At 38.2% G+C, this 27,719-nt stretch overlaps 1 protein-coding gene, 1 long non-coding RNA gene and 1 pseudogene across 3 annotated transcripts in view; 1 reads left to right on the top strand and 2 right to left on the bottom strand.

Annotated features, from left to right (window-relative positions):
• The window catches only part of OSGEPL1 (O-sialoglycoprotein endopeptidase like 1), a 32,313-nt gene extending 18,229 nt beyond the window's left edge, over positions 1-14,084 (bottom strand). For both annotated transcript variants that reach the window (XM_004452537.3, XM_004452538.2), the window contains exons 1-2: positions 13,981-14,084; positions 12,569-12,809 (exon numbers count right to left, since the gene is read on the bottom strand). In XM_004452537.3, the coding sequence (XP_004452594.1) occupies positions 12,569-12,789 (221 nt within the window). In that variant the 5' untranslated portion in view covers positions 12,790-12,809; positions 13,981-14,084. The remainder of the gene's footprint in view (positions 1-12,568; positions 12,810-13,980) is intronic.
• LOC139439303 (uncharacterized) lies at positions 13,846-27,671 on the top strand. Its single transcript, XR_011649235.1, has 3 exons — positions 13,846-13,987; positions 27,069-27,131; positions 27,326-27,671. It is a non-coding gene; the product is annotated as an uncharacterized lncRNA (long non-coding RNA).
• LOC101438377 (signal peptidase complex subunit 2 pseudogene) lies at positions 16,720-17,426 on the bottom strand (annotated as a pseudogene).
• Positions 27,672-27,719: the final 48 nt, after the last annotated feature.

The following is a 27,719-nucleotide window of genomic DNA, read 5'->3' as shown; positions in this document are numbered from 1 at the left end:
ATGCAAGAAATGAATTTATATGTTTAAGAAGCACAGGATACCCAATCAGAATAAATCTGAAAAGACCTACTCCAAGACACGTAGTACTCAGAATGTCAAATGCCAAAGATAAAGATAAAATTCTGAGAGCACCAAAGGAGAAGCAAATCATCACATACAAGGGATGCCCAGAGTAAAATGTAGTATGGATTTCTCATCAGAAACCATGGAGACAAGAAGACAGTGGTATGATACAACTAGGTTACTAAAAGAGAAAAATTGCCAGTTGAGAATTCTCTATCCAGCAAACCTATCCTTATTCAAATATAAAGGTGAATTTACAATATTCACAAATAAACAGAACCTAAGCAATTCCATAAAAAAGAATCCAACTTTGCAGGATGCATTAAAAGGAACCTTGCAGCCTGAAAGAAAGAGAGGCTTGGAGGATAGTGTAGAAGGGAAGACTATCAGAAAGGATAACCAAAAGAGTGAAAAGATAGGGGAGAGAGAGGAAAAAAAAAGGACAGACAAAATATAAAGATATAGGCTGACAGAATGGATAAAAAACATGAGGCATCCATATGCTATCTATAAGAAACTCATCCTAATCTAAGAATACAAATTGCCTGAAAGTGAAAAGGTTGGAAAAAGATTTTCCATGCAAACAGTAATCGAAAAAGAACCGAGGAAGTATGCTAATATTGGACAAAGCAGATTTTAAATGCAAAAAACTTACGAGATGCAGAATGCCATTACATATTAATAAAGGGACTATCCACCAGGAAGACCTAACAGTCATAAACATCTATGCACCTAACAAGGGTGCCCCAAAATACATGAGGCAAACTCTGGCAAAACTGAAGGGAGAAATGACATTTCTCACTGAAGAGACTTTCTTATTGTTGGAGACTTCAATACACCACTCACATTATTAGATAGAACAATTAGAGAGAAGATCAACAAGGAACAGAGAAACTGAACATGATAAACAAGCTAAACTTAAGAGAAATATACAGGAGGTTGCATACCACATGAACAGGTTATACATTCTTTTGAAGTACTCATGGATCTTTCTCTGGGATAGACCATATGTTGGGTCACAAAGTAGGTCTCAATAAATATAAAAAGATTGAAATTATACAAAGCACCTTTTCAGATCATAACGGAATGAAGCTGGAATCAATAGACAGGAAAGGGGAAAATTCACAAATATGTGAAGGTTAAACCACACACTCCTAAATAATTAGTAGGTCAAAGAAGAAATTGTTAAGTGAAATTAGAAAATATTTCGAGATGAATGAAAACAAGAATACCCTTATCAAAACTTTTGGTATACAGCAAAGGTAGTGCTGAGAAGGAAATTTATGGCCCTAAAATGCCTATATTAAAAAAGAAGAGCTAAAATCAAAGACCTAAGTGAACTCTTGGGGAAGTAGAAAAAGAACAGGAAACCATTTCCAAAGCAAAGAGATGGAAAGAAATAACAAAGAATAGAGCAGAAGTTAAAAAAAAAAATTGAGAACAACAACAACAAATAAAGAAAATCAACAAAACCAATAGCTGGTTCTTTGAGAAGATGAGTAAAATTGACAAGCCCTTAGCTAGAAAGCAAAAAACAAAAACAAAAACAAAAAAGAGAAGATGCAAATAAAGAGAATCATAAATGAAAGGGGAAAGTTACAACTGACCCCACAGAAATAAAAAGAATCAGAAGAGAATATTAAACTGTGTGCCAACAAATCAGACTACCTAGATGAAGTGGATAAATTCCTAGAAATGCACAAATAACCTACACGGACTCTACAAGAAATACAAGAGTTCAACTAATGAATAATATTTAAAGAGATCTCATTGATCACCAAAATTCTCCCAAAAAAGAAGGTCCAGAACCAGATGGCTTTACAGGTGAATTCTACCAAGAATTTCAAGAAGAATTAACACCAATCCTGTTTAAAGTCTTCCAGAAAAAATGAAGAGAGGCGGCAGACTTGGCCCAGTGGTTAGGGTGTCCGTCTACCACATGGGAGGTCCGCGGTTCAAACCCCGGGCCTCCTTGACCCATGTGGAGCTGGCCCATGCACAGTGCTGATGCGCGCAAGGAGTGCCCTGCCACGCAGGGGTGTCCCCGACGTGGGGGAGCCCCACGTGCAGGAGGAGTGCCCCATAGGGAGAGCCACCCAGTGCGAAGGAAAGTGCAGCCTGCCTAGGAGTGGCGCCGCCCATGGGGAGAGCTGATGCAACAGGATGACGCAACAAGAAAAGAGACACAGATTCCCATGCCACTGACAACAACAGAAGCGGACAAAGAAACAAGATGCAGCAAACAGACACAGAGAACAGACAATTGGGGGGGTGGTGGAGAGAAATAAATAAATAAATAAGCATTAAAAAAAAAATGAAGAGGGAAAGTTACCCAACACATTTTATGAAGCCAACATCACCCTAAAGCCAGAGCCAATAAAGATAATACGAGAAAAGAAAATTTCAGACTAATCTTTCTAATGAAACATAGATGCAAAAATTCTTAACAAAATACTTGCAAATAGATTCCAATAGCACATCAAAAGAATGATATGCCATGACCAAGTGGGATTTATTCCTAGTATGCAAGAGTGATTCAACACAAGAAAATCAATTAACATAATATACCATATTAACAAATTGAAAGAAAAACACACATGACCATCTCAATCAATGCAGAAAAGGCATTCAACAAAATCCAGCATTCTTCCTTGATAAAAACACTTTGAAAGATAGGAATAGAAGGAAAGTTCATAAATATGATAAAAAAACATATATGAAAACCCAGACCAACACTGTAATCAATTGGGAAAGGCTGGAAGTTTTCCCTCTAAGATCAGGAACAAGACAAGGATATCCACTATCACCACTGTTATTTGACATTTTACTAAAAGTACTATCTAGAACAATTAAATAAGATTGAAAAAAGGTATCCACATAGGAAAAGAGGAAGTAAAGCTCTCCCTATTTGCAGATGACATGAACCTATATTTAGAAAACCCAAAATGTCTACAACAAAGCTACTTGAGCTAATAAACAAGTTCAGCAAAGTGGCAGGATACAAGATCAACACACAAAAATCAGTAATGTTTTTGTACACTAGTATTGAACAGTCTGAGGAGGAAATCAGGAAAAAAATTCCAATTACAATAAATAGCAACAAAAAGACTCAAATACCCAGGATCAATTTAACCAAAGATATATAGGACCTATATTCAGAAAACTCTAAACACTACTAAAAGAAATCAGAGAAGACCTAAAAAAATGGAAAGACATTCCATGTTCATGGATTCGAAGACTAAATATTGTGAAGATGTCAATCCTACCCAAACTGATTTATAGATTCCATGCAATACCAATCAAAATTCCAACAGCCAACTTTACCGAAGGAGAAAAGGCAAATACCAAATTTATTTTGAAGGGAAAGTACACCCAAATAGCCAAAAATATCCTAAGAAAGAAGAGCGATTTGGGAGGACTTTCACTGCCTGACCTTAAAACATATTACAAAACTACAGTGATCAAAACAGCATGGTATTGGCATAAAAGACAAACACACTGATCCAATGGAATAGAATTGTGAGCCCAGGAATAGACCCTCACCAATGGCCACCTGAATTTTGACAAACCTACCTGGTCCACAATACTGGGACAAAGCAGTTTCTTCAACAAATGGTCCTAGGAAAACTGGATATCCAAGACCAAAAGAATGAAAGAGGACCTCTATCTCACTCCTTATACAAGAATCAACTCAAAATGGATCAAAGGCCTAAATATAAAAGCCAGGACCATAAATCTGCTGGAAGAAAATATCAGGAAAAAAATATCTTCAAGATCTTGTGGTAGGTGGTGGTTTCTTGGACCTTACACCCAAAGTATGAGCAACAAAAGAAAAAATAAATGGGACCTCCTCAAAATAAATGCTTTTGCACTGCAAAGTATTTTGTCCAAAGGGTGAAAAGGCATCTAACTCAGTGACAGAAAATATATGGAAATCATACATCCAATAAGGGTTTAATATCCATGATACATAAAGAGATGCTACAACTCAACAATAAAAAGACAATCAATCTGATTAAAAAATGGTCAAAAACTTGAATACACATTTGTCCACAGAAGAAAAATGGCAAAAAAAAAAACAGCACATGAGAAAATGTTCAACATCACTAGCAATTAGGGAAATGCAAATCAAAGCTACTATGAGATACCATTTCATACCTATTAAATGGCCACTATTAAAAAGATGGGAAACTACAAGTGTTAGAGAGGATGTGGAGAGATAGGAACGCTTATTCACTGATGGTGGGATTATAGAATGGTACAGCCATGGTGGAAGACTGTTTGGAAGTTCCAAATGAAGTTGAATATAGATTTGCCATGAGGCCTGGCAATACCACTATGAAGTATACACCTAGAAGAACTGAGAGCAGTGACATGAACAGACATCTGCAAACTGATGTTCATAGGAGCTTTATTCACGATTGCCAAATGATGGAAATAACGCAGGTGTCCCTGACTGAGGAATGGATAAACAAATTGTGATACATAAACATGATAGAATATTATGCAGCTGAAAGAAGAAATGAAGTCATGAAGCATATGGCAACATGGATGAATCTGGAGGACATTGAGTGAAGCTACCAGACACAAAAGGACAAATACCATATGACTGTGCTATTATGAACTTAATAGACTGTGTAAACTCAAGGAGTTAATAACTAGAATATAGTCGCCAGAAAATAGAATGAGGTTAGAGAATGAAAAGCTGAGGTTTAATCTGTGCAAAATTGGTAAAAAGGTCGTTTGTAAATTTTTGTAAATGAACAGAAATGGTGAAAGAACATCATAGTGATTGTAATTAGCAGTGCTAATATATGGGTATGATAGTGTTTGAATGGGAAAGTCTAATGTCATGAATATTACTAGAAGGAAAACTAAAAAATGTAACATAGGACTGTATAGTTAGCGAAACCTTATGTGAAATATGAATATGGGTAATATTGCATATATAAGACTGTTTTTCTTTGACACTAAACAAACGTATGTTAATGTTGTAAGATGATAGTATCAGGCAAAAATACCAAAAGCAAAATATGGACAATAGTGTATAGAAATATATTAATAATCTGCCATTAGGGGGAAAACAAAGGAAATATACTAAATGAAATAAAACACAAAATTTACTATATACTGTTTTACTCCATCTATATAAAATATAAATACAAATAGAAAGATGGAAACAGAATAGCAACTATGTATGGCAGGGGAAGAATAGGGAGATTGAGAAGTGATTATTAAGGGATACAGCTTTTTTTGTTTGTGGGTTTTTTTGTTATTATTATTATTACTGGAATAACAAAAATGCTCTAATAATGCCTAAAGTGATAGATGCACAACCATGATTAAACCTAGTACTAACTGCTTGTACACTTTGGATGGACTGTATGCTTTATTAATATGTATCAATAAAATTGATTTTAGAAAAAGAGAGAAAATCATTATCTATGCTCCTTTGGCTGATAACCCATGTTTGTGATGGGTATGAACTATGAGAAGTATGACAGCTCCTTCAAAAACATCAGCAATACTTCCTGTACTACCAACTGCCTGGTTCCCCTGGCCAAGGTCATCCATGACAACTTTGGTATTGTGGAGGGACTCATGACACAGTCCATGCCATCACTGCAAGGCAGAAGACTGTGGATGACCCCTCTGGGAAAATGTGGCATGACAGCTGTGGGGCTGGAGCTGCCACAGCAGTGGGCAAGGTCATCACAGAGATGAATGGGAAGCTCACTGGTGTGGCCTTCCACAACCCCACCCCCAGTGTGTCCCTAGTACCTCTGACACGCCATCTGGAGAAAGTGGCCAAATAAAATGACATTAAGGTGGTGGTAAAACAGGAGTCAGAGGGCTCCTTAAAGGGCATACTGTCTCCTGAAACTTAAACACTGACACCCATTCTTCCACTTTTGATGCTAGGGCTGGCATTGCCCTCAATGACCACTTCGACAAAGTAATTTCCTAGTATGGCAATGAATTTGGGTACAACAACAGGGTGGTGATCCTTATGGTCCACATTGCCTCCAAAGCATAAGAAGCCATGGACACCAAGCCCCAGTAAAAGCTTAAGAAGAGAGAGGAAGTCAGTTGCTTGGGTATTCTAACTCCAACTCCATCCCTCAACACTGAGAATCGCCTATCCTTCACAGCTTCCATCCCAGGCCCCCTAAGGATTGAGAAGGGGTTTTGTCATATACCATTAATAAAGCACACTGAAAAAAAAAAAAAAGGGCAGCATGCTACAATAAGAACTCAGCTTGCAGTGGTTATGGACGTAACGTACCCCTAGTGCCCTCTCAGACTTTTCAAACTTGCGCAATAACAAATATCTATGGTTTTGGTTGATAAAAGAAATCACCAAAATAAGCTTGCAATGTATTCTGGGGAAGAGATCTTGAATATGAGAGAAACAGGATAAAACTGTATTTTGAAGACAGAAATTGTTTTAAAGACGTTATTACAAAAGTATCTGTGTAAGGTGCTTACATCTAACAACTGGATAATAGTGGAAATTGTCATTAGATCTGCTAGTTCTATATACAGAAATGATCATCCCCAATAGGAGATTCAATGAGTATTTAATAGTTAAAATACATACTGTGACAGGCAATGAGGGCGATATCAAAGAAACAATCTTATTTCAATGTATCCATCTTGCCATACCATTTTCCTATATTATTCAGAGCTATTTTTTCTCTTCTATTCCTTATCTCTGTTAATGGCATCAAGAACTTCCTAATTAATTAGATTTCAAAGTTCATCTTTACCTCCTTTTCCTTTCCTTCACTTTCCACATTTAATTAAGTTTATCACCATTACTATTGCTACAAGTTAAAAAAAGTTCTCATAATCTCAATCTATTAAATAGTCTTCAAATTGAACTTTGCTAGCTATGTTCTCTGATTCTTAGTGTCCATCCTATATTGTGATGCCAGAGAATACTCTAAAGTACTATGTTCACCCTGTTACTTTCCTACTAAAATTTTTTTACTTTCTTAGAATTTGGGAGACTTTAAGACTAAATTCTCCCCCTCCCACTCATCTCTTCCTTCTCCCTCTTGCCTTCCTCCCTTCCTTTCTGTGCCTCTTTTCTAACTTTTATCTTCTAGGAATTATGCTAAGTATTAGGGACAAGAGATAAATCCTATGGTTTTATTCTCAAAGTTAAAAACAAGCATATATATATATAAACAAGCACATATATCTTACTAAAATTTTATACAGGGGGTAGACTTGGCCCAGTGGTTAGGGTATCCGTCTACCACATGCGAGGTTCGCAGTTCAAAGCCCAGGCCTCCTTGACCCATGTGCAGCTGGCCCATGCGCAGTGCTGATGCGCTCAAGGAGTGCCATGCCACGCAAGGGTGTCCCCACGTAGGAGAGCCCCACGCGCAAGGAGTGCGCCCTGTAAGGAGAGCCGTCCAGTGCGAAAGAAAGTGCAGCCTGCCCAGGAATGGTACCGCACACACAGACAGCTGACACAGCAAGATGACACAGATTCCCGTGCCGCTGACAACAGAAGTGGACAAAGAACACGCAGCAAATAGACACAGAGAACAGACAACCGCGGTGGGGTGGGAAGGGGAGAGAAATAAATAAACTTTTTAAAAAAAATTTTTATACAGGAGAGAGAGTGGGTGATTAGGGAGCAAAGCTAATAAAGAGGCAGGGAAGCCATTTAGCCTCAAGGCTGCAGTGAGAGTTCAGGCCAGAGAACTAAGTTAGTGGACAGGGAGAGGTAAGTTTCTAAAAATATTTGAGAATAGTTTTACTGTGACTGGATGACTGATTTGGATATGCAGTGGTAAGGGAGAAATCAAGAATGACCTTCAGGTTACCGGCCTGGAAGAAGGGATTCCTTTCTATAGCACTTTCCCATTGTTTTACAATGCACTGTTTTCCTGGCTGTCTTCTTCAGTTGTTTGTAGTATTAATAAAAGTTATTATTGTTACTGATAATAGCTAACTTGTATTAAGTCCTTGCTATTTGGCAAGCATTGAGTTAATGCTTTAGAAAGATTCACATTTAATTGTGTAACATTACTACTCAGTAGCTGCCATTACTATCACTGTTTTACAGATGAGAAAACTGAGAAAATTGAACAACGTCTTAAAGCTTTTAAGTGGCGAAACCAGTAAATAAACCTACACACCTAACTATTTTATGTGGTGAACTGCTCAGAGGCAAGGATTTCACTCATTGTTGAACCCAGAGTAACTCAAATATAAGTATTTAATAATGCTGAACTGTGCTGTGTGGATGGTACTACTGGAGTCTATTTGCCCAGTATTCTTCTCAAGGGACCTATGCTCTAACCAAACTGAATGTTTGCCCAATATTTTCTTATCTTTTTGCCTTTGCTGATGATGCTCACTCAGTCCAGTGTTCTTCTTACCTCCATTCACTGAAGTCCTAACCATCTTTCAAAGCTACCAAATACCAGTGATGTGACACTGTGCTGGATGCTAGGCATAGTATAGTGAATAAAGAGACAGTCCCCACTACCATGTAGTTTAGGGGCTACTGGGGAAAGATTACACATAAGTAAACAAATATATAAATTATGAAAAGGACAATGAAGAAAGTAAGCAGGTATATAAAGAAAACACAAGGTGGAGTACTTAATTTAGATAAAGTGTTTAGGGTAGGCATTTTTGTGCAGATAATATTTATATGTTCATTTACAGGAAAAAAGTGAAAGGAACATAGAGTTGAGGCATGGTAATATTTATTGTTTCCACCAGTTGTTTGATACTCACTTTATGCTGCCTTGCACTGTTAGCTTTCATTGTATATCAGGTTTCAGCAAATTAGGTTAAGCTTTTTGAAGGTAAGGACTTTTTAGTACTTCACTGTATCTTAATATCTATCACAGTACCTTTCACACTGTATCTTTCACACAGGATGTTATCATTTGAGGCATACTCTGCCTCTTCACCTATATTATTTTTAATACTGCCTTCCCCCCCCCCCATATAATCCTATAAGGCAGGTTAATTTTTCCAACTTTACTAATATGAAAACAGAATCAAAGAGGCAGTACTAATTGCCTCAAATCCCAGAGCCAATACTAAGTGCCTGATTCAAGATTCAAATCCAGGTATATAATTTAAAAATGTCAGGCTTTTTCACTATTTAGACGTTGTAAATTGATAGCTGCTAGTAGGTGTATCTGACCTGTAAAATATTTTAATATAATCTGAATTGGCTACCGATTTAAAAAATCTGGAGATACATTAAAAATCCAGATTTTCATTTTCTCTTGAAAATTGTGATAATCTAATTAATAATATAGGGCCTACATTCCCGCAAAACAATCTGATGAAGCTGATTAAGAACTACCTCTAGATAATTTCGATTTTATATCTAGCCCTGTTATTTATATAACATGCCTCAAGGACCTCTAGGCCTCTGCAAACATCTGAGTTTATAAACCTTGCACCAGGCTCTCTCCGCCTAGAGGCGCCTGCACCAAATATTGGTGTGTATTTCCATCTTTCTTTCCCAGTTCTCAGCAAGCTCTGTTCTTTCCCCCATTCCCAAAATAAATTCTTTTTGGGGCCTAACTAAACTGGCATGTTCATAAATTCTTTTATGCATCATAGCCAAGAGCCTAGAGGAATCAAACGCTTCTCTGTCTTCATTTGGCAAGTCATTGCCAGGAGAAATAGGAGTGGTGTTCACAGACTCCCACTGGAAAATGGCCTCACTCTCAATTAGAGCCAAAATGGAAGGGACTGTATTCTGTGGTTCTGATCACTCCTGCAGCTATTGAAGTTAAAGGAACTGCCAGCTGGGTGTTCTTAACCTGAGTAAAGTCAGCTGCCCAAGGAAGTGCCAGCTCACCAAAAGCACCTGATGGGACATACATGTGAAAATCGCTGGACAGTCTGAAACACCTCTTCAAGAGACTAAGCTAAGTAGTGTCTGTGTCAAAGCCAGCTGTTCCCTCTAGCTCAGCCCAGACACCTACTGCTAGGGGAAGGGCAAGCCAAACACCCCTTAAGAAATCTTGTCTGTTTTAATTTCTTATATTTTCCCCATACATCTAAAAGGGCAATGCCTCTTATCATTCCCCTCTTAGCTAGCTGTCTTAAGCATAACCACCATCACAGAACACTGGGATTGGCAATTTATACCAAACCCCAGTATCTAGTATAAGATCTCCCTAAAGCTAACTAACAGCACAGAAGAAACTAGCTGTCCCTTAGAAGTCCTAAAACAGCAAACAAACTCTCGTGCTACGGTAGTACTGCAAAATCGCAGAGCCCTTAACATGCTAACAACAGCATGGGGAAGACACATGCCTATTTCTCAAGAAAAATGCTATTTCTATATAAATCACTCTGGAATGGTCCTAAACAGCATTCAAAACCTTCAAGATGACTGAGCAGAGTCTCAGAGACAGATAAAGTAGATACAACCCCACGTATTGGTTCTTTTGAGGGATAAAGAGACCCACGGGTTCTATGGTCATGGCAGATGGGGTTCACTGCCATATCAGATGGCCCTTCTTTGGAGCTGGTGTTTCCGCATGATGGAACTGGACTCAGATGGGATCTCTTTTCACAAGACTTTCATGCTACTTTACTGGAATTGTAGTTGGTGCTGGGGTTTAAGATATATTTAGGGGATTTGAATCTCTGGACTGACAATATGATAGCCAGGCCCTGAGCCTCAACAGACTTCAGCTCCTACACTCTGATTTATTGGACTTACCCCACTCAGCTAACATGGAGTTGAAGGTCAACCACCACACCATGGAGCCTAGAGTGCCTACAACTGAAAGCAGGAGGAGTGCATCCAGTATCCATGTGGAATCTAAGCCCCCACTTGACATAGATGTGCAATGGACACAACCAATCCAATGTCCACAGAGAAAATGTGGCATTGGTGTGGGAAGGGTGGTCATGGTGGCTGCTGGGTGCGGGGAATGGGAGGAAGAGATGAGATGGGGAGGCGTTTTCGGGACGTGGAGTTGTCCTGGGTGGTGCTTCACGGACAACTACGGGACATTGTAGATCCCCCCAGGGCCCACTGGATGGAACGTGGGAGAGTGTGGGCTATGATGTGGACCATTGACTATGGGGTGCAGCGATGCCCAGAGATGTACTTACCAGGTGCAATGGATGTGTCATGATGATGGGAGAGAGTGTTGCTGTGGAGGGAGTAGGGGGTGGGGGCGGTGGGGTTGAATGGGACCTCATATTTTTTGAATGTAATATTTAAAAAAAAAACCCTGCAAGATGAAGCTCACCAACTCCAGGGGGATGCAGCCTCTGAAGGCACCTGAACTTTCTCACTCTTGAGTCCTTTTGGACCACTTACCACCATCTTCTTTATTCTTTTAGTTGGAACATATATCTTCAAAATTCTAACTAAGTTTATTTCTTCCAGAATCAATGCCTTCCAAAACAAGATATTAGTCACACAGGGATTTCAGCAAGTTCCAACCACAGTGTTGGACCTGTCGTCCCTCAATCTCAATAGAATAGCCAGAGGTTTATGTCCTGTCAAGCAGGAACTATTTGCCCTAACCAGCAGGAAGTAACTACAGAAGAATGATGTCGCTCCTCAGCAACCTCCTTAAGAATAAGGGCGTAAATTCTTTGAGGGGGCAGTTGAGGCAGGTTAGTACAGGGTAATGGAGGAGAAGACAACCCACAACATGCCTGGCAGACTGAATGGCCAGCAGACAACATGGCTGCAAGACCTCGCTGGGATTTGAGTTTAACCTTGAGGTCCTGATTTCGCTTTCCCAGACCTTGGTAGCCGATATTTCAAATGGCCTCACCATTGGCTCCCACCATAGGTGGAGTAACCAATAACCACTGGGGCCCATCCCCTTATCATTAGCAAAGGAATGGAATAATTAACAGTTTAAAAGGTAATCACACAAGGTAGAGCCTGCTCTTTCCACCTAGAAGGGCCCTCACCAAATTTTGGTGTGTATTTCCGTCTTTCTTTCCCATCTCTTCGCAAGCTCTGTTCTTTCCCCCATTTTCCAAATAAATTTTTTTACTGGCCTAACTAACTAAATAAACAAATAGATAAATAAACCTTTTATCATTCTATGCTTTTATACAACAATGTATTATTACAATTAAAGTACCAACACAAGTTATGTGTATAAATGTGAACAGGATTTTTTGTAACATAGACTAGAAGCTGGGTCATGCTTTCCTAAGACTTCAGATGACACAAAATGTTCAGGTGGAGAAAAAAGGAAAATGCATTACTGCAGAAAAATCAATAAATACTGGAGTTGGGTATGACCTTAGTTTCTTTTTGGCAGTAAGGTTAGTTAAGGTTGGGACCTATTGTAGAGAGTTTTAAAAGCCAGGCTGAGGGGCTTGAGGTTGTCCTATAGCAGTTACAAACTTTTGCACAAAAAAATAAGAAACACACTTCTAAGATCTAACTTTTATATTGGATAAATGCAAAAGAATTTTGTTTTTTCCCCCCAAAGAAGTGGATGCCACCAAGATAATGTCTACTTACTTTAAGTGAACTTCAGTTTGGGAATGTATTGCTTCTCCCAATACATTTCCAGTTTCATCCACCACAGCAGCTGCTGTATCATCACAACTAGTTTCAATTCCCAGTACTAGTTTATGAAGAAATAGTTTTTCAGGATGAAAAGTAAAACTTCTTAAAAATTCATAAATTTTCTTTTTTGATGGTTTAGAAAAAACTCCTGCTGTCTTATTCAACATTAGCATATTTAATCTATAAGAAATTCCTGGAAAAGAATTACAGAAACAAAGTTATTATTTGGAACTGACATTAGCCATCAACAACTTCTGTTTATAACTAGCCACCTATTCAGTTACGTAAATCTTGAAAGCTTTGTTTCTCAACCTATTGTTTACAAAATTGTATTAAAGTTTGTGAAAGTCAGCAAATTAAAAAAAAAAGTAGCTTGTCAGTGAATAAAAAAAACACTATGAATGAATATAATGCTCTTACCTTAAAAGGGTAAACTGGGAAGTCAATGTAAGATTTTTTTAGTGTTCTATTACTATTACTTTAATGTTGTTATAAAACTATTCATTATTCTTTAAAAGACAGTTAATATTACAGTATGATATTAACTATCATACACACAGTGGTCCTCTGAAAGGTGCTATTTAATTTTTGATAGCTAAAATTAAGATTTTTTTTTTTTAAAGTAAAAGCAAAAGAGAACAGAGAGAAATAAAAGCATTTCATTTCCTGGAAACATAAAATTTAATCATTTGGTTCAAAAAGGTGTTCACATAAAGCACACAAATCAAGATTCAGTCGTGCAGTTTAGAAACAATGTTATCACAAAATGTATCTTAAACACTTCCATTAATACGACTGCAATATATTTTATCCATTATCTTTCGAAATAAAGCTCCAATTTTGTCGAAGGTTTATCAAACAAGGATCATTCTAAATTCTTTTTTCCAAATAACCCATCAATAAAGCACCCTGGCATTCGTACAGTGCAAAGAAGCTAATTCCATCCCCACCGCCCAAATCACCCGTTCTGTAATTTTTAGGATGTTTTTAAATAGGTCCTTTCCCTAATACAACAAGGGACAAAATTAAGATTTCAAACAAGAATAATATTGGGCCTTTTATTGTTCAGGTGGGTGAAGGCATCCAGGGATTAGAGATGAGGGACCTATTCGCAGAGGGAAGCTGAGAATTCCTCAGAAGAATTAGATTCGAAGTCACCAAATCTAGGTAAGCGTAGTGACTAGCTCGGCTAAGCGACTTGCGAAGCTCCTCTCTTTAGGACCAAGAAGCCTCGTGAGTGAACCCAGGGGACTTGGAAGTCACCGGTCTCTGCCTCCTCGAAAAAGCTGAGGGGTTCGGCCTGGAACTGCTCTTCCAGGAGCAAGAAGGCATCATTAGGGAGAAGGGTGAACAATTTCACCGACCTTTTCCGTAAGCGACAGTAGCTACTTTTCTCCTTTTCCTAGCAGAGACCCAATGTCCTTTCTCGCGCACAAAAAAGCGCTAACGTGGCGCCCCAGAAGTGATGTCATTAAGGCCGCGCCAGCGGCGCGAGTGCCAGCCGGGCTGCTATTGCGAGGATGATCCTCGAACTCTGAGTAAAAAAAAGCCGTAGTGCTTTCTCTCTGCCATATGCTGTGCATTTCTTATGCATTTCTCCCAGATTTGTAAGTTACGGGTGTTCTACAAGGTCACCTAGCTGGTGTGTCCAAAAGAGGCCAAACATAGGTTTGTCTGACTTAAACAGCATACCTATTTTTTTCCTTTCCCTTTGGGCTTTGAGAGCCACTGTGAGAAAAAATATGGAGTAGATTTCTCGTTATCTCATTTTAGGGGGACTATCACCAGATCTAAAGGTTGTGATCCGAGATGACTAACATTTTTGGAGAAATAGGGTGGAAACTAGGTACGCACCCTGTAGAACTCCTACCAGGTTCTGAGACTACGGAAGTGCTTCCCATGGACGGTCCAAACCTTTACGTCCCCTTCTTTTGGAGTTTAATATCTGAGGCAGGCTCATTTTTGGTTAGGAAAAAAAGGGGAGGAGCTGTTCGGTGGTGGTGGCTTGCTGGTTAATGTTCGTTTTACTTTTTAAAAAATCTTATTTTTGTAATTGTTATGTGGCGCTTGCTTACTAAGGACATATGCAACCTTCAGTAGGGTATGTATGCATTTTTGCACTTTCTTCAACCAGTTTTTTTTTTCTTTTATTGGTATGTGAACTTGCTGTCATTTGTTGGGATCGATTTTTCCAAGTGTTTCTTCTCTCCAAGCTAGGCTGTAAGATTTTAGTAAGCGAGGACCATATAATGCAAGGTCGTACAGGGCCGACATACATCTGTGCCTTGCGCTGTGTTTAGAAGATAAGGTAAAGCACACATCCAGAACTCGGAGTTATGATCTAGAGGTAGATACAGATATATTAAATTCATAATTACCAGAACATGTTGAGAGGTTTTTTTGGTAATTTTTTTTCAAAAATTCTAGACGGAAGCAGACTTGGCCCAATGGAGAGGGTGTCTGCCTACCACACGGAGGTCTGTCGTTCAAGCCCGGGTCCTCCTTGACCTGTGTGGAGCTACTCATGCGCAGTGCTGATGCGCGTGAGGAGTGCCGTGCCATGCAGGGGTGCCCCCAGCATAGGGGAGTCCCACGTGCAAGGAGTGCTGTGCCACGCAGAGGTGACCCTGCGTTAGAGGAGCCCCACGCCAAGGAGTGCGCCCCGAAAGGAGAGCTGCCCAGTGTGAAAGAGTGCAGCCTCCCAGGAATAGCGCCGCATACACGGAGAGCTGACACAACAACGAGATGACACAACAAAAAAGAAACACAGATTCCCGTGCCGCTGACAACAACAGAAGCGGACAAAGAAGAACACGCAGGAAATAGACAGAGAGAACAGACAACTGGGGTGGGGGGGGGGGAGAGAAATTTTTTTTAAAATTGTAGAAAGTGGATGTAGTTTAGTGGTTGACCACCTGCTTCTCGTTTATGAGGTCCGGGTTTAATCCTCAGTACCTCCATTAAAATAGTATTTTTGTGTAACAATAACAACAGTAACAATAAAATGGCTATTTGCCATGTGCCAGTGCTTTAGTTCCCTATCTGCTGAAACAAATACCATACTATGAGTTGGCTTGAGAACAGGAATTCATTGGCTCAGAGTTTCAGTGGCTGGAAGTCTTGCTTCCTCCCACGGTTGTTAGATTTTGGTTGACTGACAATCTTTTGGGTTCCTTGGTTTTTCAGTCACATGGCAGTGTCTTCTTTCTTTTCTGGGTTTAGTTGACTTCCACCTTCTGCCTGCTCCAATGGCTTCTTTCTCTGTCACCTTCTCTGTAAGACCTCCAGTAATAGGATTAAGGCCCATCCTTATTCATTTGGGCAAAACCTTAACTGAAGTAACCCCATTTAAAAGCCCTATAAATACTGAGTTTACAGACACTGTAATGGATTAAGATTACAAACATGTTTTTCTGGGTACATTACTCTAAATCACCATAGCCAGGCACTGTTTTAGATTATTTAATCTTTTTTTTTTCACATCATCTTTCTTTTTATTGAAAAAAATTTTAGAAAATGACAGTTAATAAAGGGCACAGAGAAACATACTTGTGGAAAACAGACAAAACTAAAAATGCCACTGGCTTCTTTAATTGGTTAAAAGCATAAAATGTAACAGGCAGAAAGTCTGTTTTAAACAAATTACAAAGCTGTGTTTTTTCAAGTCTCCCCAACTCAAATATGTACACACCCACAAAAATGGTGTATGAAAGAAAGCTCTCATATACAAGAAGTTGTATCCTGAATTCCTAAGGGCAACCGTTGTTTAAACAGGAATTAACACAATAAAGCTAGCAACAGGTTTATAATTTTAAAAACTGATTATTTAAATGCTTCATGGCACAAAGCTATATAAAGTACTGCTACGAGGAAGGAAGAAGTCTGTATGGCTTTTAGCAAAAATTCTTTTCCAGGAATGCAAGTCAAAACAATGCAATCAGCAGATCAAGGAGGCTACAGCTAAACATCAGAGCTACAACTTCTTCTATCTGTGCTAAAAGAGCCTATATATCCAGAACAGACTAAAATTTCAGGACAAAACAGGGCCATTTTTAACAACTCTTACTTTACTTCATCCATTTTAAGTTGTTTGTTTTCACCCCACCCCATAATTCAGCATGATGCAGCAGAAAGACAGCTGCTTTTAGAACTGACTATTTTACTTTTCTTTCTGTGGCGAGACTGTCATGGAGCCTGGATATTTCAGGCTCATATGCATCCATGACCAGTGTCCCGCTGTGGTCAAAGAACTTAGCAATGGACTTGGTGAATTCTGCTTCCCGCTGCTGCTTTGTTCTTCCACTGATAAAGGTCAGCTTCAGGGTGTATTTGTCATCGAACCTTTTGAGACTGGAGGATAGTTGCCAAATATCATCAGGATCCATTCCTGTAGGATCTTTTCTATGGGCCACGAGAAAGATGCTCTTCTCCTTATATGAGGTATAAATGGTCAGGATCCCCATCATCACAAGATAGGATATGACACACAAAGCCAGAACAGGCTTGGACTCTGGAAAGGGATGCATATAATCCCAAATCAAAGCCACTATGGCAGAAAAACAGGAGATCGTACAAATGGTGAGGCGACCGTCAATTAGACCAAAATTCTCCACATACTTGTACTTTTCCAGAAGAACCTTTTTGGCAGAATCATCCAAAGAATTTTTCACAGCTGTCCATCTCACTTGTCAATTTTTACAGGCTTATCATCAATCTTCCACTTATCCAACAAGTCACTGCAGCTACTGCCTGTCCCGCTGCTGGGGCCACAACCAGCCCCACTACCGCCTCCGCCACCACCACTTCTAGATTATTTAATCTTTACAACAACTTTGTGAGGTAGATACTGTCCTTACTTTACAGATGAGGCAAAACTGAGCCACAGAGTTTGGGTGATTTGTAGGTCCAGGTCACACAACTATTAAGTGCAGAGGTAGGATTAGAAGTCAGTCCATCAGGTTCTGGAGTCTGTTTTTCTTAACTGCTAGAAGATGAAAAAAACCTCGTATTTTCTTCAGGATGTGTTTGTTAAAAAGAGGAAAAAAGAAAAATGAACACCTAAAGATTAAGAAAAATTAGTCATCCTGAGTTACTGTATACAAGGGGTCAGAGTTCATGTTCTATTGTACACTGGAATCCAATCTGAATGTAAAACCTTTCAGATCTGGTTACTGTTTTTCTTGCAACTGAAAATTATATTCAGCAGGAGTGTCCCAATGCTCTCCTGTGCTGTCAGGATGTATTCCTATTGTATGTGCTACTATCATTGTTAGATTCCTCATCTTGGCACTGTTGGTCAGTGTTGGCTCTGAATGCTGTATTATATGAAACAGCAGAACTCTAGGGCACATCAGGAAGTAATTTTATTCTTCCCTTGATTGAGTATGAGAGAGTAGTAGAAAGAAGTGGTACTTATATTTGCCCCACATGTCCACATATTTGGAAAATGTGTAAGTGTGTGTGTGTATATAATGTGTGAGTGTATATATATATATATCTATACATCTTCCATGTTCTTTATTATACCCTTGACGAGTGTTATTGGGGGAAAGGCGTCTGTGTTTCTGGGGCCTGTCTGGGCTTTCATGCAGATCATATGAGTAGAATGCCATTCATGGGTATTCTCCAGAAAATATGGCCTAACCATTATAAGTTGAACTTGAATTGAGAGTACTAATTGAATCTAAATTGCATATTTTGTGCCTGTCATTGCCCGTCTAACTTTCCATTTGTAAACTTTAGAAGAAAATTATATGTAGAATATTTTACAATATGAATACTCCCTACCTTTGTCTTACTAAATTGGATTCTTTCGCATTTATTACATATTCCTTTCATGCCTTTGTGCTAGGTATGTTATTAGTTGTTAGAGATAAAGAGATAAGATCTATTCCCTGTCCTCAAAGATCAGAGGCTAATGGCAGAAGACAAATAAATAGGCAATTACAATATAGCATTATGGAAATACTATTGGAAGTTGTGTGTTGAGATAGGGAAGTTGTTTGGGAAGGCTGTGTGACCTAGTAGAATTTGGTGTGTTTACTGGGTTTCAACATCTCATTCTTTTATAAGCTTGAAATTGGTTTATCAGATCTGGAAGTGAATTGACTCTGGTTTCCTATACTGATTCATACATCCCAAATTCCTAGGAAACAGCTGTGTAAAAACCATAACACTAATGCATTAATTTATGAGAAATGCAAGGATGGAAGACCTAGGATAGTTGAGTTTGCTTGTCATCATCATCTCTGCATTGGCCAAATTACAATAAAAGCCAAATCCAGATTATAATCAGATTGCTTTGCAAATATGGAATGGGAGCAGTAGTAATGAGTTTGGTATTTATAATGGACAATGTCTCAGCTGTGATGGCATCCCTTACCACTTGGATCAAATACGTGTCTTATATTATTCATGGGTTAGATTGTGCAAAAAATATATTGCTATTTTCCTTTTTCTTTTTTTAAGTTTGTTTGCTGACCAACTCTCTTTTTATGTGGACTATTTTTTCATTAGTGGTAATATTGTCAAGTGTCATCTTTGGAAATCATTTTGCTTTTTATTTTGTTGAGCCACCTACTTTTAGGTAATCTTATCTCCTTATTTTTCAAGTATGTGGGGTCCGTGTTTGTTTTAGCAGGGGAGGGAGAGGAGGAATCTCTTTGTTGCTCCCATATGCTCCCTATGACTATTAGATATTCCCATGGAAGAACAATGTGGTTTGATAAAAATTCATAAGAGGGACCTGTGTTTCAAAGCAGGATCACTATATAAGATTTCTGTAAAGTGAGTGCTATACTGGCATTTTCCTGGGCAATAAATCATCTGGCTTCTCTGTTTCCATTTTTTAAATTGTCAGATGAAGGAAATTAATATTGAGCAAAAGTGGATTTCTTTTCTGCCTGATGCATTTGAAAGACCAGTTCCTGAGACAGAGGGCTTTCAAAGAGAGAAAGAGTTTTATTTGCTAGTTCATAGCAAAGATCTCAGAGGGCCTAAGGGCCTAAAAATCTGTCTCCCCGAACTACAGTAATTCTGATTGTTTTCTAGTATCCAGGATTGGCAGATTTATGTTAATTAGTAATTGGGGTGAGGCTGGCGCAGGTTCAAGGCATCTGGGGATAGGGGAGTACAGAAAGGGTTTTTTATGGATTTCAAACAAAGGAGGGGTGAGTGGTTACCATTTCAACAGAAATGCCCATATACAAGGGTAAGATCAGTCTAGAATAATCATCACAATAGCAGGTCTTAGTTTGAGATGACCATATACAAAGGTAAGGTCAGTTTGGAATAATCATTTCAATAAGTAGGACTTAGAAATGACCATATACAAAGGGTGAGGTATGTCTAGCCTGTTTCAGTAATTCAGTATTAACTTTTGGCTACTGAAAAATATATTGCAAAGTAAAATGGCATCTATATAATGATTCAGTAATCAAATCATTTGTTAATTCTTAACTTTCAGTTACAATTCCTCCTTTTCTGTTTTGTACATTTCCCTCAATATACCTCTTTGACTTCTTCATGCTGTAAAGGGGCATTGACATTATGGAGAAGTATGAAGCTGGTTGTCATTCTTGGAGAGATTGGTGCCTCTGGGTTTCAGGGCTTATCTGGCATAGGGATAATTGCGAGGCTTTCTGAAACATAAACTTAAGTAAATTGAGAATTATAGGTTTAAATAAGAGGAGTAGAACTATGATTGCTGGATTTTCTCTAGGTTCTTGGCTATGTTACAAAAAAGATTTTAAGTACATGCCAGTTTAGTTAGGCCAGTAGTTATTAAGAAAATGAAAGAAGAGAAATGGGAGAAAATAACAGATTATGAGTCCCAAGTAAATTGCGAGCTGGTCCAGGCAGAGGAAAAAGGGCAAAAAAGGAGCTAAAAGGTCTGATTTACAGATTACAAATCTCCAAGTGGATTTGTGTGCTGGTCCAGGCGGAGCGAGAAAGGGCAGAAACGGGGCAAAAAAAAAAAAGGTAGATTTAACTTCTGCACTTGCTTTTTAAACCATTAATTACCCCATCTCTTGTTAATGTTTGGGGGAGGAGTCCCAGCTTCCCAGCTGTTTGTAGTTTTGATTGGTTACCCCACCCATCAGTTCCCCTGCCAAGAGCAAGGCCCCTTGAGAATAACTGGGCTTTTTCCTTGATCCTGGACAAAATCCTGTTTCAAATGGGGAATTCTTGCGAGGTTCTTCCAGCAGCCAATTGTGGGATCCTTCCCTCAGGGAGGGTTCCCATGCCCATGTGTTTCACAGCTGTGGTTTTCTGCCAAGTCCTAGATTCGACTTTTCATTCCCTAAACTAGCCTACCTCACTGTGTTACATTGGGGAAATAATCTTTATACCTTTTTTTTTTTTCAAGCTAGAGCTTATTATATGCCTTAGAGTTTTCAGGAACACCAAACAGGGCTTTGCCTACTGTGGCAGTGTGCACTATGTGGCTGAAACTGCATAAGAGTAATCTCCAGAATGACCTCCTGAGTCTATTTGAAATCTCGTAGCCAATAAACTTTATTTTGTTCTATTTCTTTCCCTGGTTTGGTCTAACCCCACATTATGAGGGAGGCTCATCCCTGAGAATTGTCAAGTCCCATTGTAGTAGCAGAGAAATTGGGTGTATGCAGTATCGAAGGCCAGGACACGAGAAGTCTGAGAAGGAAGATGATTTATTTTGACCCGCTGAGTCCTGTCCTGATAAAAACCAAGCCTTGAATAGAATTTTGGGTTCCTTTTTATACAGAAAAGATATAAGGGTGGGGAGTTAAATGGTGCTTTTATGAAAGAAAACAACTTTCTTTGAGTACCAGATAGGTTTTGAATTAACATTCAAACCCCACATTCCAGGTAAGCTTGAATTAACATTATCGCCTACATTCCGTCTGGATGCAACCTTGAATGCACATCCTTTCTAAACAGTCAAAGTCTAAAGGGCCTATATTACTTAATTGCATTTCTAGGCACACTTGGATACAGAATTAGATAATATTGAATTCATGCACAGGTATATTGCCATGTTGCCAGGAAAATCTCTGGTAGTCATGTCCCATGTAGGGGGGTAGTTCACTGAGCTTATTTGCAGGGTTTCAGCAACAAATTGGTCTTTCAGGGGGAAACTCTTTGGCATTAATTATAGTTAGGTTTAGCTGTGCCACTATAGAAATAATTTATATATAGAAATAGAAACTCATAAGGTTATTCCCTTTAATTTGGCAGGGCTCATATTATTCCAGGGTTTTATTTTCACAGGTTTACCTTGCAGAGCTTCACAGTTTTGGTAAATTTGGGAGCCCTTATTGCTTGAGAGAAATTCCCCAGGTGAGGAAGTTTTAAAAATTCATAATCTGATTCCCTATTTTAGGTTCCATATAACCTGGGTTGTCCAAATAAACTCATCAGACAGATTAGATCGTGAGCCACAGAAATTTTAAAAAATTTTCTTGACAAAATAAATTTCTTCTTTCTGTTCTCCATACTAACTAAAGTTTTAAAATATTGATATTACTTTTTTCCTTGTATTCTGATTCTCCTTAGTCTCTAATTAGATTAGGTCTATTTACCTTTTAATTGAAGTCTGATTCTTTCTTTAGCTTCTTTAATTGGGGTAACCTTTTAGAATTAATGCTGCTTCTTCAGCACCTTTAGAGCTGGCAAACTTTAGCTGAGTCTCAGGTGTCATACATATTCTAGGGAGCTATTAGGTTATATACAATGAGTCAAGCCTTCCAGGATTTAGAAATAACAATTAAAGACCAGGAATATATGGGACTGCTGCAAGAACTTACAATCTAGGCCCTAATTCCCTTATGATTTTTTAAATTTAATAAGATATTTCTAGAAATCATTAACTACAGACCATAGAAGTTTTGTTTCATTTTACTTTTACATTTTACCAGGGTTATGTTAATCAATAGGTAGGACATGACTTATAGACTTGCTTTGCTTCTATTTTATAGTCTCTTTTGTTGAAGATTGCATGCTTTTTAGGAAAGCATCAGAGCAGAAGAATGTAATTGATAAGAAAACATGGTGGTTTTCATGACATGTAATATTCTTCTAAGAATAATTAAAACTATAATCAACAATGCCATCATGCAGATCAGTATTAGGATAGAATATGGGCAGTGAGAACATTAAGTCTTCAAGAATTTTACACAATCTTTCTATAAAATTTTATTTATTCAGGTTTAGCCAACAGAATATAGAAAATTCCTTCAATTTATAACACTTTCAAACATTACTCATGCAACTCATAATATATTAAATGGAACTTGTTTTTTTAAGTTCTTGGAAGCATTTTACTTCAGATTGAAAAATGAACAGCTTCCACATTGTTCACTGTAAGGTACACAATATTCATGAATAAACTTCAGCAGCAAAGGAAAAACTATATTCCCAATAAATTTACTTAAACCTAAGATTCCCAACAGAATCAAGACTATTTTCCCTCTGCCACCTCCTTAATATAATCACATGCCTATTGGAACACTAATATTTACACCCTAAGAATATATTTACTTTCAACAATGAGGGTGGTTCTTTAAAAAAAACTTCAGTGTGGCAAATGTAACTTGGATCCCTGCAAGTATTAAATGTTTAAAATAGGCAGATAATACTGGATTTAAATTATTTTATAAATAATAGTTCCCTTAGTAGTAAACATAAGTCTATACATTCACAATAGTTCTAGGAAATACTATGATTATGTGCAATATGTTATAACAAAACTCAACCTCTTGATAAAAAAAATTCTGGTAAGAATAAAATGTTATTCTAAAATTTAAAAAATACTGTCAAAATATCACATTAAAAATCTTCCACACAAGTATTATGAGTTTCCAATTTTGGAATGTATTTTTCCATTGTGAATTAAAATACAGACATATTGAAAATATTAATTTCAGTGATGACATCAGTTTTGGTTTCACGTTAGTGCAAAATTTATAAAGAAAATAATGCTAAGTGTCCATTAATGGTCTGATTGGTCCTCAGTATTTCATAAACATATATATATATATGTATTTAGCACCTCACTTTTTTACCAGGTGAAAGAGCAAATTCATAGCAAGAATTTTAAATTAAAGATACCCATAAGGGTTTGATTTAAAATATTAAACGTTGTCAGATGAGAACATTATGTTCAAACAGGCTTCTGTTTAACCAAGAAAAGACTTAATTTCTAAAAGTAGTAGAGGCTTTTTTTTTTTAAATCATTAAGGATACAATAGGATCAACATAAAGTACAAGAAGTTATTCTGATATGGCACAGACTCTTTGTCTTTTATACTGATTATTTTAAAAGCTTTTATATCCTTATACTCAGAACAGCCTCTTATTTAAGAAAACTTTGTTACTTTAACAGAGAGAAATTAAATTTTAATTCTGTATCAGTATATCATTTGATAAATAAGTTTTTAAACCTTAGTATTGGTCACAAGAAATAGAACTTGTTCCATAGACTTTTTATGACCTTTCATATTCATTTAGATTTTGCTCCTCACATTTCTGCTTTATGATCTATGAAAAACAGCCATTTTTAGTTTAGGATAAAACCACACTCCCTTAAACAAGCTTATCAAATTTTAGGCAGCACTGACTATGACAAATATAATTCACTTCCACAAACCTTCTACAACTTTCCTTATCCATTTAAATCTTGTCCCATATATTTTTCCCTCTCATTTGTTCTGTGAAGAACCAGCCATTTCATTTTAGGACAAAACTATATATATATATAGTTTTTTATATATATATATATATATATATATATATATATATATATATATATATATATTTATATATACACACACACACACATATATATATATATATTTTTTTAAAACAAAGCATGTCCTGCATACTTTATGTACCTGCATAATACAAGTTATTAAAAAAAGATCTTTGAACTGCCGTCACACATCCTATGAAACACAATTATTTTCTTTAAAAAATAACGCATTTGTCAGCATACTTAACAATTTTTAAAATATATTTTTTATTGAAGTTTATCATTCTTACATGAACATACATAAACAATAAATATATAGTAAGAGTTGTGAACTTACAAAATAAACATGCATAACATCATACAAGGGTCCCATACATCATCCCACCACCAACACCTTGCATTGTACTGATACATTTGTTATAAATTATGCAAGAGCATCATCAAAATACTACTACTTAACTATAGTCCATATCTTAATTTGTTGTATTTTTCCCCAAACCACCCTACTGATTTTTTAAAATATATTTTTATTACAGAGGTTGTGAACTTAAAAAAAATTATCATGCACATTTGTAGATTTCCCATACAACACCCCTTCACCAACACACCACACTGTGGTGGACTATTTGTTATAGATTATAAGATAATAACATCAGACTATACCACTGTATTAGTCAGCCAAAGGGATGCTAACGCAAAATACTAGAAATCCGTTGGCACTTAAAAAGGGTAATTTATTTGGGGTAGATGCTTACAGTTACCAGGCCATAAAGCATATGTTACTTCCCTCACCAAAGTCTGTTGCCACATGTTGCAGCAAGACTGGCTACCGACGCTCAGCCTTCCTCTTCCTCTTAAGGTTCTGTGGTCCCAGATTCTTCCAATATCAGCTGTAGGCCATCAGACTCTCTAAGCTTTGTCTCTCTCCCCATGGCTTGATTCTCTCTGGGTTCAGGCTTGCATGTCTCAACAACATCAGCTGTAGACTATTAGGCAAATGGCTCTTCTCCTCCCAGGGCCTCTGCTATGCCTGTGGAGCTGTGTCTATTCCTGTGTGTTCTTCTCTTGTGTGTTAACTTCCTGGGTTCCAGCTCAAAAACTCCAAATTCCATTCTCTGTGGTATTGTTTCTCTGTGTGTCCCCACCCACGGAAGGTATGGGGATGCAATGTCCTACTGATGTGATCTAATCAAAGCCTTAATCATTTCTTAATCAAGTAAAAGTGAAACCTCTGAATCCAATATAATCTAATATGCCCGGAGGGATAGACTAGTTTACAAACATAATCCAATATGCATTCTTGGAATTCACAAACATTATCAAACTGCCACAAGCACTGACCATGGTCCATTATCCCCCCCTCCCCCCCATTATCAATATCAAGTACATCTTTGGTGTTGATGCAACAGTATTACAGTATTGCTATTAACCACAGTCCATAGTTCACAACAATTGTGTTTTTCCCATGCTTATCCCACCACCCTGCAATAATGATGTACATCTGCTCTAGCTCACAAAGGACATTCTTGCATCTCTACCAGCAACCACAGTTCTCATCCACCTCTGGGTTCACTGTGTTATTCAGTCCCTAGATTATTCTCTAGCTTTCTTTCTATTGACATTTACATCCCTAGACTACCCTTTTCAGTACAATCCCACTTATAAATCAGCTGCTACTCACTATAATGTGTTTATATCAACTCAATCCATTTCCACACTTTTACAGTCAAGTTAATTACTTCTACATTCATTAAGCATCAGTAGTTCTTCTCAACCTTCATCTTATCTCTTAATAACCTATACTCTAGGTTTTTACTCATGCGTTTATTCTTCATATTTACTTCATATTAATGAGAGTGTGCAATATTTGTCCTTCTGTGTCTGGCTTACTTCACATCACATAATGTCTTCAAGATTCATCCATTTTATCATATGTATCCCAATTTCATTTCTTCTTACTGCAGCATAGTATTCCATCATATGTATATACCATATTTTATCGATTCATTGGTTGATGGACACTTAGGTTATTTCCATCATTTGGAAATTGTGAATAATTCTGCTATGAACATTGGTAGGCAGATTTCTCTTCATGTCACAGTTTTTAATTCTTCTGGATATATTCCTAGTAGAGGAATTTCTGGATAATATGACAATTCTATAATTAGCTTCCTGAAGAACTGTGAAACTGTCTTTCACAGAGGCTATACCATTTTACAATCCCACCAACAGTGAAGGAGTGTTCCCATTTGTCCATATCCTCTCCAGCATTTATTGTTTTCAGTTTTTTAAATAATGGCCATTCTATGTGGTATGAGATGATAATTTGTCATTTTGATTTGCATTTCCCTAATAGCTGGTGATATGGAACATTTTTTCATGTGCTTTTTGGCCATCTGCCTTCCACTTTGGAGAAATGTCCAAATATTTTGCCCATTTAAAAATTGGATTGCTTGCTCTTTTATTGTTGAGTTGTATGATCTCTTTATATAGGTGAGAAATCAAACCCTTATTGGATATGTGGTTTCCAAATATTTTCTACCATTGAATGGGCTGCCTTTTCACCTCCTTGGTGAAGTTCTTGGACTCACAAAAGTGTTTAAGTTTTAGGAGGTCCTGTTTATCCATGTTTTCTTTTGTTGGTTGTGCTTTCAGTGTAATGTTTCAGAATACATCACCTACCACCAGGTCTTGAAGATGTTTTCCTACATTTTCTTTTAGGAGCTTTGTGGTCACCCCTCGGGCTGAAGTGTGGTTTGCTGGCCTGGCAGAGGAGCAGCTGCGGTAGGCCTAATTCCCTCATAATAGGGTGGCTGGCCGGACTCACCGCCACCCCTGAAGGGAGCTCGGCATGGGCACAGAGTGCCCTCGGGTCTCCCCTTCTCGGCAGCCATGCTTCCGCGGCCACCCCGCCTCCTGGATAGCGCCACACGATGCCTTATGAGGTAACACCCTTCTTCTTCTTTCTCCCTGCGCAGGCACAGGGCGGAAAATTCCAGTCTACCTTTTCCCCCGCCCCCAGCAGCAACAGCCAGGCACAAGGCGGGAAACTCAAGTCTGCCCTCCACCCCAGCAACAGCAGCCACCAATCCCTAAACCCTGCCACTTCCCCCAGCAACAGCAGCCACCAATCCCTAAACCCTGCCACTTCCCCCAGCAACAGCAACAGCCAATCCCTAATCACCACCCCTCCCCCGTCCAGTACCGCCCACTGACCTTTCTCCGGCAACCAATCAGAACAGGGCATGGCTTCGACCAATCAGCCTTCCCCAGCCCCTATAAAACTGTTGCCTCTCCCTCAATAAAGTTGGACTTGCGTGTTTACCTTGTCTCTGCGGTAGTTCTTCTGCCGTGCGCCCTCCAGTCCTGAGA

Source organism: Dasypus novemcinctus, chromosome 7 (assembly GCF_030445035.2).
Source record: "Dasypus novemcinctus isolate mDasNov1 chromosome 7, mDasNov1.1.hap2, whole genome shotgun sequence".
Taxonomy (NCBI): Eukaryota; Metazoa; Chordata; class Mammalia; order Cingulata; family Dasypodidae; genus Dasypus; species Dasypus novemcinctus.
The sequence above is the reverse complement of the archived record's forward strand: the minus strand, read 5'-3'. Positions and strand labels throughout refer to the sequence as shown.